Source organism: Bos indicus, chromosome 4 (assembly GCF_029378745.1).
Source record: "Bos indicus isolate NIAB-ARS_2022 breed Sahiwal x Tharparkar chromosome 4, NIAB-ARS_B.indTharparkar_mat_pri_1.0, whole genome shotgun sequence".
NCBI classification, from domain to species: Eukaryota; Metazoa; Chordata; class Mammalia; order Artiodactyla; family Bovidae; genus Bos; species Bos indicus.
In genome coordinates, this window is record NC_091763.1 from 5,219,239 (window position 1) to 5,238,516 (window position 19,278).

Consider the following 19,278-nt stretch of genomic DNA (forward strand, 5'->3'; position numbering starts at 1 on the left):
GTAAAAGCTTCAATGTTGCTTTCTCACCTTTGGGCTTCTTGTTCGCCTGGAGTTTATTTTCAGGTGTGATGTGAAGAATGAATCTATTTTCCCCACTGATTCCTAGTTCTATGTCAGTCCTCTATCAAGTTTCCATACACACATCGTTCTGTTCTTTGTACTCTTTCCATAGACTGGTTAATATGTCTCTGCATCAGTGCCCTGTTACAATTCCTTGCTTCATTCTTAATTAGAAAGGCAGGTTAATCCTCAGCATCTCCTCCTCCTTTTTTGTTATTAAAGTATACCATGTTAGCTTCAGGTGTAGAGTGATTCATTTACATATATACACACATATATTTTATATAGGTATATATGCATATATAGTATATGTATATACACACATATATTTTATATATGTATACACGCATATATATGGTATGTATATTAGTTCAGCTCAGTTCAGTCACTCAGTCGTGTCCGACTCTTTGCAACCCCAAGAACTGCAGCATGCCAGGCCTCCCTGTCCATCACCAATTCCCGGAGTCCACCCAAACCCATATCTATCCACTCAGTGATGCCATCCAACCATCTCATCCTCTGTCGTCCCCTTCTCCTCCTGCCCTCAGTCTTCCCTTCTCCTCCTGCCCTCAGGCTTCCCAGCATCAGGGTCTTTTCAAATGAGTCAGCTCTTCACATCAGGTGGCCAAAGTATTGGAGTTTCAGCTTCAACATCAGTCCTTCCAATGAACACTCAGGACTGGTCTCCTTTAGGATGGACTGGTTGGATCTCCTTGCAGTCCAAGGGACTCTCAAGAGTCTTCTCCAACACCACAGTTCAAAAGCATCAATTCTTTGGCACTCAGCTTTCTTTATAGTCCAACTCTCACATCCGTACATGACCACTGGAAAAACCATAGCCTTGACAAGATGGACCTTTGTTGACAAAGTAATGTCTCTGCTTTTTAATATGCTATCTAGGTTGGTCATAACTTTCCTTCCAAGGAGTAAGTGTCTTTTAGTTTCATGGCTGCAGTCACCATCTGCAGTGATTTTGGAGCACAAAAAATGCATGTGAAAGTGAAAGTGTTAGTCACTTAGTGGTGTCTGACTCTTTGTGACCCCATGGACTGTAGTCCGCCAGCTCCTCTGTCCATAGGATTTTCCAGGCAAGAATACTGGAGTGGGTTGCCAATCCCTTTTCCAGGGGATCTTCCCAACCCAGGGATTGAACCCAGGTCTCCTGCATCCCAGGCAGATTCTTTACTGTGTGAGCCACCAGGGAAGCCCATATATGCATACACATACACACACACACACATATTCTTTTTCAGATTCTTTTCCCTTATAGGTTACTACAAAATATTGAGTAGAATTCACTGTACTATACATACAGTAGGTCCTTGCCATTTATCTATTTTATACATTGCAGCGTGTATATGTTAATCCCAACATCCTAATTTATCCCCCCACCCCCTTTCCCCTTTCATAATCATAAGTTTGTTTTCTATGTCTGTAAGTCTCTTGCTGTTTTGGAAACAAGGTCATTTGTATTTTTTTTCTTCTTTTAGATTCCACGTATAAGCAATAGCATATGATACCCGTCTTTCTCTGCCTGGCTTACTTCACTTAATATGAAAATCTCTTTTTTTACCTTTAAGATAATTTTAAGAACCAATCACACACGGTTTTGAAACATTAATAGAAGTAAAATAGGATTTTTTTTAAGTGCAAGTTGATCACCAAAATGAGTGAGTGCCCTTATATTTTTATGTTTTGTTTCAGCTTTGTCCAAATGAACACTCAAGTCTCTGTGTGGTTAATCTAACTGTAGTGTCAGTACTCTTTTATTTTGGTTTACTTTTAGCTATCAGTTTATCACAAGCATTTCCCTGGGTGGTTGTATACACACTCTAATAGTAACGCTCTCTAGTCTTAAGCACAGTTCCAAGACCATATTTTTTTAGACCAGAAATTAGAAGGTTGCAATTGGTCCCTTTTGCCTCTGGCCCATATTGGATACCTTGAGCTGAGATTGGCCTGTTTGCAGAGGAAAATTATTTCATTTCCTTCATCATCCACTTAAATGTAAAGGAGAATAGCTTTCTAGTAATCTTCAGAAGTGTCTGGTTGTTTTGCATGAGGCTGGTACACCTTAAGCTCTATATCTGACACTAATCAGATATGTTACTTCGATCCCCAGGGATGCTCATGCAAGAGTCCTGGTGGATTTCCTGGCATTAACCCAGAGGTAAAATCTTGCTGACTTCCCTTCAAATATGATCATGTTGTCTGCTGCCACAGCCAGAATAATCACAGGGTCTTTGGAACCTGATGTTTTATTCAAACAGGGAGCCGGTCATGTTTATCTGTTCTCTTCTGTGGGGCGCCGCTGAATTTGAGAGTAATGTGGAGGGGAAGGAGGGGGTTCTGGACCCTCACATGCCCACATGGAATCCCACCACCAGGGACTAGTTGCCTGGCCTTTGTGGGTCCACTTAACTTTGCTGAGCCTCGAATTTTGCTTATACCTGTGCAGATACCACCTTCTACCTGTCACAGGTGTGGTGGCTGCTGGGCACCTGTGTGTATGTTCAGTGCCTGTTGAATGACCATTGAGGGGACCCATTGACTAAATCATCACTGTTAATTTAGGAGCCGGAGCACCAGGAATTTTCATGGCACACCAACCTGCCAGTTTTAGGCTTCAGAGTCAAATGAGAATGACAACAATCTCTGAGGCCTGCTGCCCTGTCTGTCCTGTTCCTTTGTTTGCTCAGAGCCGGGATCAACTCTCCGCCCATTATTTTTCATAGGCTGTCTGTAGTTTTTCTTTTTAAAAACAAGAGTTATCTCCATTGACAAACCAGATGTACTCAGAGACTTCAGCAGGGTGTATCACATTTTTCTGTCCAAATGCATAACTTTATTTACTGATGTCAAGATTACTTAAAATCTGTGGCACCTATGTTAAGCAAGAGTTACAGACTCAGAGGTCACAGGGTGCAGGGAAAAGCACAAGTTTTCTCTAAAGAGTGCAAGCCCATGGCTTCCTTCAGTTGTTACCTTGAGAGATTATAGAGCCGCTGTGACTGGCTTTTGAAGAGAAGCCAGAAATCTAGATTTTTTTCTGTGAGGTCTCCCAAATTTTAAATCTTGGAAACCACTTCAAACATTCAGGGCCAAAAAAAAAACCCACATCTGTGTGCTGAGCGGGCAGGTCCAGATGTGGGCTTCACTGAGTGCTCGACACCTCAGCACGTCATGCTCTGCTCACTCATCTAGCAACTGCGGAGTCCCTGTGATAATCTGGGTATCTCCTGGGATCTATCTCTTGAAAAATAATTCTTCAGAATAAATTTTAGAACTTCTATATTCTCCCCTTGGAAGACAAGAGTATAGAGTCTCTTACAAATTCTGCAGCAAAGCAACCTGTGTGAATCCTACCTCTGCTCAGCCTCTGATGTCTTATAGAATGAGTTCTGCTAGCACCATTTGGGAGATGCTGTCCTATGTCATCCTTTATACTATCATGCAGCATTTACACATATGCACCCCAGATAGAGAGGCTAGAGAAGGCATGCACTGCTCCTGATAAGTGGTGCCTCCAGGCATGTGCTGTTTGGTCCTGTCCACAGACTAGGGCATTGGAAGCCTGGCCAGCAAAAAGGCACCGAAGGCTGAAGGTGGAGGGGAGTTTGGCCAGACTGTCACAGGGGCTGACCAGTCCGGGTCAGAGACCATGTCAGGAGACTGTGTGTGATTCACAATGGAGCAGATGATTTCAGGTGTCCAGACTACCCAGGGGTCAAGTTCAATGAGAAGAGAACCTATGCTCGGGGCTTGACAGCCCAGAATCGAGCTGAAATAGTTGGAGAGCAGAGCCCGCTGCTGTTCACAGAGGTGTAGTCTTGACCTTGCCCCCCTAGAAAGGGCCCTGTGTTGGAGCTCTGCCCAGGAGCACACATCTTCAACGATTGAGAGATGCAGTAATAACAAAGAGCATCATTTCTCACACTTGTGCCCCCAGGAGAAGATGGACAGGGCAACAGGGACAGACGTGTATTTGCTCAACCTGCCAGCCCCTCCCTTCCTGTGCTGGATGCCCCTGGACCACCTTTAGAGAGGGTGGCCCCTTGAAGGAGATGGCACTCTGATCTCAGTGCCTCCTGCCACTCCCTGAATCCATCTCCTGGCTCCACCCTGCATGATTCTAACACCTGGTTACTGCAGCTCATCCTAAGGTGCCATTTGTGTTTATGTTCTTCCTGCAATGATCTAGAGCCTGGCTGTGATAGTGAGGCCTCTCGATCCTTGGAGTGCCAGGCCTCAGAGGCTCAGGAAACAGAAGTTACCCTTTGCTGTGACAGGCACAGCTGGGCCTCTCCAGGTGGGATGTGGGTTCTGATGGGTGGTGAAGCCATCCCCAACAGACTCAAGCGCCCCAGCTTATAGAATCTCTGGCATGGGACCTGTCCCCAAGGGGAAATAAGGAGTGTTTGTGGCTTTCAACTTTGCCAGGGTGCCCTTTAGTACTGTCACCCCTCTGACACACAGGGATTCGTTAAGTATCGGAAGGAACGGTGGAATATCCTTTGTGACCTGCAAAGACCCCATTTTGTAAGGTCTATAAAGTTCCAGTTGCTGGGCTGTTTCTCCGTCCTCTGCTGTCTGCTTTCTGTAGATAGCCCAGTCACCCAGACTCTTTTGGCTAGGGGTCCCACTTTGCCAAATTGGAGGCAAAGACTGCTGCAGAGCTTCTGCTGCCTGTCTAAGGAGAGCCTATGGTGTTGGCCTCAACTGAAAGCATTTTTCTTAAGCTATTCAGTCCAGTGACAAAGTGCACGGCTCCTGCTCATGCACTTGAATTTGAAGTCTCTGCTCCTTGAAGTCATGGCTACCCCTTCCTCAAGGGTAGCACTGGCTGGCCTCCAATTAATGCTGTGGCAGCAAAGATTTTGAATTGGAAAGTCTTGAGAATAAACACCCGTCTTCTAAAGAGAGCAAACACGAAAGCTTGGGAATGACTGGAGTACGCTTTGTGTGCTGTGATCTGAAAATGGTATGTTTTGCATCAAGTCCAGTTATAAATTTCATTGCAAAATAAATCTACGCTCTCAGTTCAAATTTGACTCAGCAAGTGGGACATCAAATTCAGAGTCTCCCTCTAAATGTATAACAGATAGTAAATAACCTCCCTCAGGAAGAATTCAGGCCACGTGGTGATGGCCCATCATCCTGAGGGCACCTAGGAGTGACCTCTTCACAGTCCCGCCCTGAGTAGGAGGCGTGATGCCCACATATGCTCTCCTTCCCAACGCATCTTTCCTTCATGTATGATGCAGGCCAACTCTCCTCATACTTACAGAGCAACTCAACATGAAGACTAGAAAGTCCATGGTCAGACTACCTGGCATCATATCTGCTCATTGCTGGTGGTGGTGCCCTGAGTCAGTGACTTGACCTCTCGCTTCTTAGAAGAATAGCCATGACCAACCTAGACAGTGTATTAAAAAGCAGAGACATCACTTTGCCAACAAAGGTTCATCTAGTCAAAGCTTTGATTTTTCCAGTAGTCATGTATGAATGTGAGAGTTGGACCATAAAGAAGGCTGAGCACCAAAGAATTGGTACTTTTAAACTATGGTGCTGGAGAAGACTCTTGAGAGTCCCTTCAACAGCAAGGAGATCAAATCAGTCCATCCTAAAGGAAATCAACCCTGAATATTCATTGGAAGGACTGATGCTGAAGCTAAAGCTCCAATACTTTGGCCATCTGATGTGAAGACCCAACTCATTGGTAAAGATTGAGGGAAAGAAGAGAAGGGGCAACAGAGGATGAGATGGTTGGATGGCATCACTGGCTCAATGGAAATGGGTTTGAGCAAACTCAAGGAGATGGTGATGGACAGGGAAGCCCGGCATGCTGCAGTTCATGGGGTTGCAAAGAGTTGGACGTGACGCAGCGACTGAACAGCAACACAGTCGATCTACCAAGTTATGTCAGTTTCAGGCGATGATTCAGCTATACATTTATATCTGTTCTTTCTCATATGCTTTCCCCTTATTTTTTCCATATTTTGTCCCTTGTAGCTTATTACAAAACATCAAGTGTAGTTCCCTGTGCTATACAGTAGGCTCTTGTTGGTTATCTATTTTATGTATAGTGGTGTCTATATGTCAATCCGAAGCTCCTAATTTATCCCTCCTCCTCGTTCCCCACTTGGTAACTACATGTTTGTTTTCTGTGTCTGTGGGTCTTTTTCTGTTTTGTATATGAGTTAATTTATATCACCCTGTTTTTTTTTAGATTCCACACAGAAGTGATATCATGTGATAATTATCTTTGTCTAGTTTATGTTACTTAATATGATAATCTCTAGGTCCGTCCATGTTGCTGCAAAAGGCATTATTTCATTCTTCCTTAGGTGTCTGTCTCTGTCTATCTATCTATCTACCAAATCTTCTTTATCCATTCCTCTGTTGATGGACATCTAGGTTGCCTCCATAGTGTGGCTATTGTAAATAGTGCTGCAATGAACATTGGAGTACGTGCGTCTTCTTGAATTATGATTTTCTCTGGGTATATGCCCAGAAGGGGGATTACTGGGTCATATATTAACTCTGTTTTTCTATTTTAAAGACCCTCCGTGTTGTTCTCGGTAGTGGCTGCAACCAATTTACATCCCCGCCAACAGTGTAGGAGGGTTCCCTTTTCTCCACGTGCTCGCCAGCATTTACTGTTTGTAACCTTTTTGATGGTGGCCCTTCTGGCCTGTGTGAGGCGATGCCTAGTTGTAGTTCGGGGACGTGACCTCTCACTTCAGTTTTATTGTCAGCACAGTGGAGATCTGCGGTACCACCCCCTTAGAACGGTGCCTGACATATTGCTAGCCTTCAGAAATTGATGGCTGGTTTTATCGTTATTGTCGTTGATGTTGTTTATTTTAAACTGCCTGAGGAAGGACAGAAACTTGATTTGTTGAAGAATCCTTATAACTGTGTCTACCTCTGACCATCTGCCTGGGTTAACTATTTATAACATCTTGGTCTGAAAAGAAGCCATGCACACACATGCACATATTTGTGTGTAGCTAGATGGGGAGGTGGAGGGGGCAATGGCAACCCGCTCCAGTGTTCTTGCCTGCAGAATCCCATGGACAGAGGAGCCTGGGGGCTGCAGTCTATGGGGTCACAAAGTGTCGGCCACATCTGAACGACTAAACAGCAACAAGATGTTGAGAGAGACAGAGGGCTGTCACCTCCTACCTGCTTACAGGGATACTGGTGGAACTAGCACTCTTTCTAAATTCTCATATCCTAAAGGCAGTCTTGCTGGAATCAGGCAGTTCATCTCTCGGCATATCAATATTGTGAAACTCACTCCTGGGGTCTGTTTTGGGAACATTCGTTCCACAGGAATGCTATAAGGAGTAAATGAGAGAGATTGGGTAAGTGGGTATCAGGCTCTGTTTTTCAACAGTAGACCACACTGAAATCATGTTCAGAGCCTCAAAAGACAGAAGCTATAGCTTCTCTGGGGGAAGGGTGTCTCCTTTAAATGTCCACTGACCGCCCACCCTCCACCTAGCAGTCCCTAAGCTCCTTCTCAGCCCCCACCTCTTTGTGAGTGGTGGGCATGAGGGCTGTGGAAGAGAGCAACTGTGCCAGTGTCTGAAGGGTTGATGGTTTCAAGACATTTATGGAACTGAGCCTGTGCAGGTCGTGGGTGGAGGGACTAGAAACTGGCTCTGGTCCTGGCTTTGCAGCCCTAGAACTTTGTGACTAGAGGAGCACTCTGACCTAGCAGCCTTTAGAGATATTTTATACTTTCTAGAACTCTGCAACTTCCTACCTCTAGGAAGGAACTTTGTGACTCTAGCAGCATTTAGAAACATTCTATATATTCTAGATCCTAAAACCTTGTAACTATAGGAACTTTGTAACTATAAGAGCATTTAGAAACATTTTATACACTCTAGACCCTGAAACTTCCTGAACTGTGAGAACTCTGTCACCGCAGAAACATTTAGATATATTGTATACCTTCTAGAACACTGCAGTTTTGTAACTAAAGGATCTTTGTGCCAGCAAGAGCATTTAGAAGCATTTAATACCTTTCAGAATGCTAAAACTTTGTAACTATATTTAAAAACATTTAAGATGGGGGCAGGGAAGGGACTATACTGTGGGTACAGTGGCTACCATACTAATTAAAAAATTAATGTTAAAATATTTAATGGAAAGTAATCTTGCTTATTATTTTTCACCTTTTTAATGTGATTACAAGAAGATTTCAAATTACACATGTAGCTCATATTACATTTCTACTGGACACCATTGTTCTAGAACTCTGAAGCTTTGTAAATAGAAGGCCATTTGTACATGGAATGCGGAAGTTAAGCATATATGACTGTCATCAACTGTATATTTTCCCAGGCTTCTTGCCTTTAGTTTATCAAGTGATTGTTTTGAATTCCCATGGGTTGTTTTGGTTGTCGTCAGCAATTGAATTGCTAGCTGAAAAGGACATCTTTTTCCTCTCAGACTTTTTTTTTTTTTTTTCCTGTGACTGGATAAATTATTTACAGAAGCTTTCCTAGCCACATCAAAAAGAAAATGATTTAATGTGCTGGCGTGGGGAAGGTCTGCACACACTCCTTTTTCTCTCTAATATAAAAAGGAAAAGAATGAAAGGCGCCTGTTTGCCTGGGCACTGATTTCACGCGTGCTGTTGGCTCTCCTGCGGGAGGGGGTGCCGAGCCCATCACGGCCCCTGACCCACCAAGGCAGCGGCCTGCTGCCCCCAGCCCCACGCCCCCCTGAGGCTGCTCCGCTTCCTGGGAGTGCTTCCAGTGGAAGCCGGCAGCACCGCCCTCTGTCCCCGTGGCGGTGTTCTCTGTGGAGTCACCTTCCGTGGGAGGAAAGGCTGCTGGTGATGTTTATTCAACACGCGCAGCTGGTATCATAACCGCTTGTTTGCCCTCGCTTTCTTGGTCTCAAGCCAAAACAAACTGTCAATAAGAAACCTATATTAGAAACCGGGGTGTGTGCTGGGCATGAGGAATGACACCCGGGAGAAAAACACCTGTGCAGCTGACTTTCAGCTAAAAAGAGGCCGTGGTGTTTCTGGCCAACTGTGCCTCTTTGGGACACATGCTAGGGCTCTCCTGCTAAGCCCGCAGAAGCTGCCCTTGGTACTCCCAGGGCCCCGGTGCTCCTAGCTTGTTCTTACAGGAAGAGAGGAAGGTTTATAGTCAGTTAGTAGACGTGGACGGGGTGGGGGAGGAACGAAAAGCGCATTCTGCTAAATCTCTCCTCCCTGAAGCTGTTATGTTTGAAAGCAAAATAGATACATTACCACTGGTATCTTTGGGCCAGAAAATCCATTCATGCAGAAGCCCAGAATTCAGAGAGTGGTGGCCCCCCTCTGCCTTGCATCAGGAGCGGCACCAGCTGCAGAAGTGAAGTGGTCACAGGCCTCGCCTTGCCCCACCCCAGCAGCCTTGGGAGAAGCACCAGTCGAGGACCTGGGTTCCCTCCCTCCAGAGCACTCCCAAGGCCAGTGGCTTCTGTCGGTGTCCACTCTCTCCTCCTGGACAAACAATGCCCCAGGGAATCAGGTCCACACTAAGGTGTCAGGAGCAAGAGTGGGCCAGAGGTGGATGGGGATGTCAGCACAGTGTAGAGTTGAGCGTCTGGGGAAAACCTCTGATTGTACAAGAGGCAGATGGAAGAAAGGGGTGAGCAAGACCGCTGAGCTAAGTGGAGGTCAGAGGACTAGATGTAGGGACCCCAGACTTCACAAGAGGGCCTGGATGGGAGGTGAGATGGGCAGGCAGAGAGCAGGTCTGAAGTTCTGAGCCTGGGGCTTGGCCACTGATGGTTTGACAGGGCGGCTCAGGCCAGCGTGTGGGTGGGAGGAGCATGGCGAAGGGCTAGCTCAGGCCCTGCTGTAGTGCCTCCTTGAGGATTTATGGCTGTCACACAGTGCTTTAGGATCATCACTGGGACTGCTAGGCTCTCGACAGCAAAATAAAATTATAAACACAACATACTGTGTGTATTGGGCATGGTACAACAAACATGTAAACTGCTTTTCATAAAGGAATTAGTGCTCATTAGAGGGCTTCCTGGGTGGCGCTAGTGGTAAAGAGCCCACCTGCCCAGAGCAGGAGCTGCAGGAGACCTGGGTTCAGTCTCTGGGTGGGGAAGATCCCCTGGAGAAGGAAAGGGCAACCCACTCCAGTATTCTTGCCTGGAGAATCCCATGGACAGAGGAGCCTGGTGGGCTACAGTCCCTGGGGTTGTAAACAGTCAGACACGAGGAGGACCAAAGAATCATTTTAAATGTTGTCTTGTTTGAAAAAAATCACCTCATCACTCAAGCTGCCTTGTACCCAAAAGAGCATACTTCATAGGAGAAAGGATAAAATATTTGCCATAATCCATCCATTTCAACAAATCACACTGGCTGGTAGTGGTGTCTAGATTTCTGCATCATCCTTGTCTTCAGACACAGATTCCTTTTAGATCATCATGACCCTCCTGGATGGAGCTGAATGTCTTGATTTCTTCACATAACATGCGGGCTTCATCTGTGACCTGTGTTTCCACCCCCACATCATAATCCATATCAATGCAGTAGGGGAGGGAACTCCCTGCTGCCAGAAGCTGGAGACATCGCCCCATGAATACGATGAACATGGTGGTTCATATTTTCCTTCCACAGGATTATTAAGGCAAATTATCAGAAGAGAGGCTAATGAACCAAAGGTCCTACAAAGTTAAAACTATGTTTTTGCATCTTGATATACCTGTTTGCATTGCTTTCCAGTTTAAACCAGGAGCAACAAGTGTAAGAGTCTCAGATTCCTTGCATTTTCATCAGTTCAAGATGATTTTCATTCTCTAGTTTACCTTTTATAAAGTAATATCATCAGTGGACCTTTTCTCTTAAATTATTTTTAATTCATTTTCTTCTAAGAGTACATTATTTTATTTTTATTGAAGTATGGCTGATTTTGTTTAGTCACTAAGTCTTGCTTGACTCTTTGCAACCCTGTGGATTGCAGCATGCCAGGCTTCCCTGTCCTTCACTATCTTATGGAGTTTGCTCAGACTCATGTCCGTTGAATCAGAGATTCTATCCAACCATCTCCTCCTCTGTCACCTCCTCCTCCTGCTCTCAATCTTTCCCTGCCTCAGGGTCTTTTCCAATGAGTTGGCTCTTTAATCAAGTGGCCAAAGTATTGGAGCTTCAGCTTCAACATCAGTCCTTCCAGTGAATATTCAGGGTTAATTTCCTTTAGGATTGACTGGTTTGATCTCTATCATGATGTATTAGATGCAGATGTACAGTTAAGTAACTACACATATATATTTACTTATATATGTATAATATGCATATGATTGTATACATGTATAGAATTTAGTCACTCAGTCATGTCTGACTCTTTGCAACCTCATGGACTGTAGCCTGCCAGGCTCTTCTGTCCATGGGATTCTCCAGGCAAGAATACTGCAGTGAGTTGCTATTCCCTTCTCCAAGGGATCTTCCTGACCCAGGGATTGAATGATTGAACCTGGGTCTCCTGCAATGTGGGTAGATTCTTTACCATCTGAACCACCAGGAAAGCCCTCATACATACATACATACATGTATGTATGTATGTACATATACATTCTTTTTCAGATTCTTTCCCTTATAGGTTATTATAAAATATTGAGTGTAATTCCATGTGCTATAGTTTTTAATTCTTATTGATATCATTCTATTCTCATAGAACAATGTGATTTTGCATACTTTGAAGGGAAGGCAAATACTCTGAAGGAAAAGTGTAGATATAATTTTGTCTGACTAGGCTTTAACCATTCTAGACAGGGAGCCAACCTTTGAAAAACACTATTTTCCATTTCAAATACTACTTTAGAGAGCCCTTACCATTCTTTTCTGCCATATACTTGATTGAATATATAACTTAAATTTATCTAAACCATCAAATTCTGTGGAAGAGAAAGATACAAGTTTAGTAAATGCATCCAATTAAGTCTTATGGCAAAGCAACAGGAAAGGCAAGTCTTGTGCCTCTGTGGTCGTCGTTAATTGGTCCATAGCCGCACGCATCTCAGCCAGGGCCCTTTGTCTGCCGTGTCAGAGGACATTAGCTGAGTTGGATCTGGAAGCCACTTCCTGGCTCCCAAAGGGACACAGTCACCAAGTAAGAAAGACTCATTTACCAGAACACAAGCTCTGCTATGTAAGTGAGGACGGTACAAAGCACATTTCATGCATCATTATCCCGGCCTGATTAGTAACAATGGAAACTGGCCCTTGAGTCTAACGATCAGCGGGAAAGACCTTCCGCTTTTGCAGAAGAGGAACAATCACCCTGTACGTGTCTCTGTTCTTGGCACCATGAAACAAAAGAGACCAGAGCCTCTCCAAGGGCTGCTCTCAAATTGCTTTGGCAGCTGTTGTCTCATAGATGCTACTGTCCAGGGCTGGAGAGAAGCAAAGCCCAGCTCTCCTCAGCAGGTAGGGACATCTCCCTGGACACCCTGGTGGCAGGGCTGCGAGGCACCTGTGGACACAGCCGTGGCAGCCCTCCCAGGCTCAGGAGCCCCTGTGAGCAGGGACAGCTGCACTCTTAGCCTCTCAGCACATGGTCACTTCTCTGGGAAGTGGCAATCATGACCTTGACTGCCTTCTAACTGCTTGTGAGACTTCCCATGGGACGATCTGGGCAAAAGAACCCACGTGGGAAGGCTCACGGGGTGCAGGAGTTGCTTCCCTGCCCACCCTCCCCCACTCCAGTCACTGCCATGTGGGCGTGGGGAGGGGGCACGGCAGGAGGGGTGGTCACTGCTGCCCTGAAGTTCACTGTTGGAGTGGTCGTTGCTGTGCACCACACACACACACATATCCACACAACACAGACACACACCGCATCTGTGTCTCAGGCGTTCCAAGGACAGCAGTGCCTATGGAATGGCCTGACGTTAAGTTGTACCTGCCTCAGGTATTTCCAGAAAAGAGTCAGTTACATAAATAATGAGCTAAATGAATGCTCCCTTTTCTTCTTGGTTTTCCCTAGAAACAGAAAAGCTGCCCCAGCCTCACACGAGGATGAGGAAATATTCATGACTGGACAGTTCCAGAAAACCCTTGCAGAACTGGATGAAGACCTGGAAGGTAAGCACCGCCCCTCCTGCCTGGACGTCTCCGCCGGGGCCAGGCTCCCTGAGGGCTGTCAGGGTTGCTGACTGCACCGCGGTGACCACGTGCAGAAATGTGTGCAGAGATGTGGCTCCGAGAGAGGAAGGCCCAGGCTGGGGGCCAAGCACACAGGGAGCTCAGCTCCAGAAGGGGCCATGCACTGGGCGGCCAAACAGTGCCGAGGAAATGTCCGAGCAGGCGCCTACAGCCTGCTCTGAGTAATACTGATTCTGCACATTAAAAGTCTGCACACATGAACCAAAGAAGAAGTTCTCAGCCCTCGGATGATGTAGGGAGACACTGGGTGCCACTCTGGCAAACAGGCCTCTGGATTAAACCTCCCAGCCCATGAACTGCTAACATGTGGTCTGACTTTCAGTGAGGAACACAGCACACAGCATCTCCCTAGGGACCCCTGTTCCCGGGGGCGTCCCAGGGACTGCACTTCTGTGCACTTCTGTGTATCAGACAGAATAGTGTAAGGTCTGAGCAGATACAAACCAGCTCAGATACAAACCGGAAATCTTTCAAAGGCACACAGACTAGAAAGTAGATACAGGCCTTGCTTGACGACCAAATAAAACAAGGAGGAGGCAGATTCCAGAGCTGACCAAGCCTTTTGTCTGACTCACTTTTTCATTTTCTGTCCTCAAATGGGGTTGACAGAGCTAAGACACCTTTCTCAACCTTGGTCTGTCCCTCAGACCCTGCCTGCAGGCCCACTATGTCCTTTAGGGCTAATTATTGGGGGCTCAAGGCATTGTCACCTGCCTCTTAGGAAGCAGAACAAGAGCAACTTGACCCATAGATTCTGCGGTGCTCCTTGTGAACCAAATCAAGAGGAAAGTAAAAATCCCAAATCCACCTTCCCATCCTGCTCTGAGGTGGTGTTTACTGAGGGCTTGGACTTCAACATCAATTTGTAAGTAAAGATACTGGCAAAATGTGGTACCTCAGTGCCTGCCCCCAAGGCATCATGAATCTGCAGACACATCCTTGATTGGGTCCTATGCACTGAGACTGGCTCTGGGCATGTGTAGACAACAACCCAAATGACACTAAATAACTTACACCAAAGGACCCTCAGGAGATGAAAATCAAGGTGGGATTTCACTGGTTAAGGGGTATCAGAATCATCCAAGTGGGCTCTGCCTGTGACCTGAGTTGTGCTTCTTTGCAGAAATGGAAGAAAGCTACGAAGCTGACACAGGCCCCCTCGCCAACTCCATACATGGCATGTCCACCCCCCATGGTGACCCTGAGGCAGTCCCGGTGACGTTCATAGGGGAGGTTCTGGACGATCCCGTGGACTCAGGCGTGTTTTCCAATAGAAACAACAACGCCGGCTCCTTCGACTTGGGGAGCACAGCCGACAGTAAGGCTCAGCCACCACCTCACCAGGCCGAGTGCCCCCAGCAGCACAGCCAGAGGCGGGCAGCAGGGCCCAGCTCACCAGCTCCTTCCCGGGAGCCTGAGAGAGAGGTCAGGTCAGCCTTGACCAACACCTGGAAGGAGGTGGATCCCAGGAAGATGGAGCCCACGGCGAGTTCTGCTTCAGCGCTTCACACTCACCACTGGAATGGGAAGGAGGAAGGCAGGGCGCCTGTTTCTGCTCACAGCGGGGGGACCCCAGCCCCTGGAAGGGTGACCCCACAGCTGGGGAAGGAAAAGGCAAGCGATGGTAAAGGTGATATATCAACACTACCGCCATGGCATCAACGAGGCCAACACCCAGTGGGGAGTTATGGCCTTAAATATGGCCTCACAACTTATAAAATTGTCCCTCCGAAGTCAGAGATGAAATGCTATGACCGGGGGGCATCTCTCTCCGTGGGTGCCATTAAGATCGATGAGCTGGGGAACCTGGTGAGCCCCCACGTGCATACTGGCAGGACTGTAGTCCCCTCATCACCCACTCTGGAGGCAGAAACCCCACCCATTGGAAAAGTCAAAGAATTCTGGAGATCCAATTCTGTAGAGAAGCACTCTGGCCGGCCCATGGAGAGGCCCAAGAGGACCCCCACCCCCACCACCCCCACGAATCTGCAACCTCAGGAAAGCAGACTGAGAGGCGAGCCCACCTCCCCAGACCCCCAGGGAACACTGCCCGGGCCCCAGTCCCCACACTCGGAAGATGGGAGAGCTGTGGGGGAGGGGAGAAGCTGGCCACCCCCAGCAGCCACTCGCCCCCTCCAAGTGCCGGCAGCTAACACCGCGGAAGTCCCGTTTCTCAAACCTCAGAGGAGAACATCCAGTCAGTACATGGCCTCTGCCATTGCCAAGCGGATAGGGACCCCAAAAGTCCACAGTGATGCAGGGAGGAGACAGGATAACACCCAGAGGACGTGTGAAGGCACAGCCCCAGAGCCAGTGGTAGCACCTCCTGCGGTGAAGGACAGTACCACCCCCAGCCCAAACCCAGGGACGGGCGTTCGTCCTGAGGGGGAGGAATTGACGGCAGGACCCCATCCTGGATGGCAAGTCAGCAGCCCTTACGGGAAGCTGTCTGCTCAAGACTACCCGTCTGGCATCCACAGAAATTCCCATGGCTCACTAGTCACAGCTGCACAACGGGACCAGGCTTCTGTGGGACAGAGCAGTGGTCTCAGTGGAGAGCAAAACATAAGGACACACAGGACCGACTCAGCATCCAACCCCAAGTACAAGTCTGACGGCCTGAGTCCCTCACGCCTTCACTCAGGAGATGATCAGACTTCAGGCAGCACCCTGGTGAATGGCTCCCGGTGGGTCCCCATCCACAGCGAGCCTCCTTGCTCTCCAAGAGTGTCAGATACAAATGGCCGGGCTGGACAGGAGCCCCCACAACGGGAGGAAAAGCCCAGTTTGTTAAGCACAGGTGTACTTGAAGCTGATGGTACACTGCCAGCCAGCATCTTCGGGCCAAAGAAGAAATTCAGGCCTGTGGTCCAGAGGCCAGCTCCGAAAGACACATCCCTGCACAGCGCCTTGATGGAGGCCATCCACTCAGCAGGAGGCAAGGACAGGCTCCGCAAGGTGAAGTTATTGGTTGGCTTCTGCCTCAGGGACGGCCTCTCCCCCACACCCACTCAGACACAGATCTTAGGTGACATCAGAGGAGGGGGACCAGGCTAGGGATGCGGGTGACTGCACGGCTTAATTTTACCTGGATTTCCATCTCCCTGCCTATGGAGTTATTTAAATAGAACCACCAAGGAGACAAAACTGATGACTTTGGTTTGCCCACACTGCCTTTAAGGCTCTTGACTGCCCTGGGGAAAGGTGTCAGCAATACATCCTTGTGTGGGCACGGGGGAGTGGAGGGATGGGGTGGGGTGCCGGCTTGGGGAGGGATCATCCATAACTGGTCCTTGAGCCTGGAGGGGGAGATGGAGAGTCAGGCTGAGGCCCTGCCCCCTATCACCCTGCATTTTCAGCAGTGGTGGGCTGAAGCCTTGGGGAAAATTTTATGACACCTGCCCCCCATGTAGGAATTTATCACCTTGCAAATGTTATTTAACAGCTACCCTGACACTGATGGTTAGAAACTGTTTCTTTCATTTTGCCACTGAGGAAAGAGGGAGATGACATTTGGGGAGGGTGATCACCCTGTGCCTCCCCAAATACATAGCTTTTGATTTCTGTATTTTGTTGCTGTTGTTTCATCGCTCAGTCATGTCTGACTCTTCGTGACCCCATGGACTGTCATCCAACAGGCTCCTCTGTCCATGAGATTTCCCAGGCAAGAATACTGGAGTGGGTATTCCCTTCTCCAGGGGATCTTCCCCACTCAGGGATCAAACCTGCATCTCCTGCATTGCCAGGCAGATTCTAGCTGAGCCACCAGGGAAGCCCCTTAATTTTTATATAGTGTGAGGTCAATCCAGAACTGCACCTTGATAATTCTACCTTCTAACAGACAGAGATGATAAAACTGACCCTGCAGGCCTGACCTGATAACTATAGGCTTTCTTGTGTACTGCCTTATAGTCGTCATTTCCCTGTCACCCAAGTGACAGAAGTTGACGTCATTAATAAATATTCTAGATTCCAGAACCCGGCTCAAAGGGAGGGCCAAAGAAACCATCCTACACTGAGGCAGACGGCGAGCGCTCAGCCCTCCTGGCGGCCATACGTGGCCACAGCGGGACCTGCAGCCTGAGGAAGGTGAGAGGGGGCCCCAGACACACACCTACCCACCACAGTGACCCCCGGAAAACTGCACAAGCCAGGGCGACCCTCCAATTCCCTAAGCGATGCTAAGTCATCACTGGAGTGGCCAGCCGGGCTGCGGGAGAGGCCCTGAGGGCCAGCCTCTCCTGAAGGTGCTAGCGTTTCCTGTACACTTGTGCCTGCACCTCCCCACACTCCCAGGACACAGAGCGGGCTGCAGGGCTGGGTCACCCAGCAGCAGAGGCAGTGGCCACTCAGCTCCAGGATGGAGCTGCTACCTGCTGGGGCTGGTGTGACACAGTCGCAGGACTACCCAGACTTGAGCTTGGGGACAGAGGGTCATGCACCTTCCGCAGCCAGAATCCGAGGAAAAACCGGGTGGGCACCTTCCTCTCCGTGTTTGGAGGAGGGTCCTTCCCACCGATTGGCTGTTGCTGTGTGTGTGTGGCCTCAGGGTCTGTCCAGGCAGGCCCAGGTGAGGTAGGAGGGCAGGGGTCTCAGGAGGGCAGCCCTGCTCCCTGCCAGCAGTCACTTACCTGACAGAGAGCCCCAGGATGGGGAGAAGACACGGCCCCTGGGTTTTTTCAGGGTCTGAAAAGCACTGCCTCTTGGAAAGGACATTTGGGACCCTGTCATTTCACCGTCTCGTTGCTAGGTCACGTCCTCTGCCTCTGAGGAGCTCCAGAGCCTCCGCGATGCCGCGCTGTCTGCACATGGGCCAGACCCCTCGCGGGTAGAAGACCTTGGGGTCCAGTCCCAGCCGCCCCCGCCCCCACCCACTCCGGTTACCCAGGCGCCCACCTCATCCTGGTCAGCGTCGAGGTCCAGCGAGGGCCCCCTCGGCAACCCGCTGGACGCCAGACAGGCCTTGATGGACGCCATCCGCTCCGGCACCGGAGCCGCAAGGCTGAGAAAGGTGAGGGTGTGAGACGGCGCGTGCGCGCTCTCTTGGGCTGTGGGAGGCCCAGGTCACCCCAATCCCCTCTGCTCCCCCTCCGTCCATCTGCGATGCATCCTGCGGGGCCCTGGTTGGGGTCCAGGCGACAGCATTCGTTTGGAAAATTACTGTTTCTGCAGTCCCTTGGGCGGAGCACACGTTTCTGGTTTTTCTGCAGTTTCTGCTCTATCCTGTTTTCTGTTTGGTCTGAACGTATCGCCTACCTGGTCCCTCAAAGCAGTGGATTTTGTCCACTGTAGGGTTCCCAAATTTTAAGGACTTTGATTAGGTAGGTTTTGAGATCTGCTTTAACTCCAAAATGATTCTGTGGATGGACTGATATTCTTTCCCTGCCCATTTCTAGTGGGTAGGAAGTTAGGCTAATCATAGGGAAGTGGTGACAGGTATTACTTTAAAAGAGATCATTTCCAGATCCTAAGCTTAAGTCCTCATGTGTCCCTGAAGAGGTCAGTACTATGATTATTCTCATTTTACATAAAAAGTGAATGAGGCTCAGAAAACCTGAGTAACGTGGTCTTGGTCACATAGGGCTGGACCTGGTGGGCACAGAAGGCCCTCAGAATGAAGGAGAGCAGCTGGCCCATGAGATGGGTGAGCCACTTCCACGGAGGAGGGCAGGCGCTGCTGAAAAATTTCCCGCCAGGAGCCTAGGGCAGCAAAGAGGGCAGGGAAGGCTCCCACAGGCAGCACAGCGGAAGGCAGTCCTCACTAAGGCCGGGATGCTGTTGCAGCCTGGGCTGGAGTGGCCTTAGCACGCTGACTGGGAGCCTCCCTGGGGCCACAGGCACAGCTCTCGGGTAGGCCCCAGAGTGTGTCCCTGGTGCTGGAGAGGTGTCCCTAGCTGTGCTCTGTGGCCCTAACAGGGACCCAAGACATCAGGTAGGGAGAATGCTAAGGGCACTCCATTTACCGAAAGCTCAGCCCTGCCTCAGGATGCTGGGAGAAGAAACTGCACTTAATCCCTTGGCCT

The 19,278-nt window shown here is 48.6% G+C and overlaps 1 protein-coding gene across 5 annotated transcripts in view; it reads left to right on the forward strand.

Annotated features, from left to right (window-relative positions):
* The window catches only part of COBL (cordon-bleu WH2 repeat protein), a 305,873-nt gene that overhangs the window by 261,741 nt on the left and 24,854 nt on the right, over positions 1–19,278 (forward strand). For all 5 annotated transcript variants that reach the window (XM_070787414.1, XM_070787417.1, XM_070787412.1 and 2 more), the window contains 4 exons: positions 13,077–13,174; positions 14,379–16,213; positions 17,225–17,344; positions 18,006–18,266. In XM_070787414.1, the coding sequence (XP_070643515.1) occupies positions 13,077–13,174; positions 14,379–16,213; positions 17,225–17,344; positions 18,006–18,266 (2,314 nt within the window). The remainder of the gene's footprint in view (positions 1–13,076; positions 13,175–14,378; positions 16,214–17,224; positions 17,345–18,005; positions 18,267–19,278) is intronic.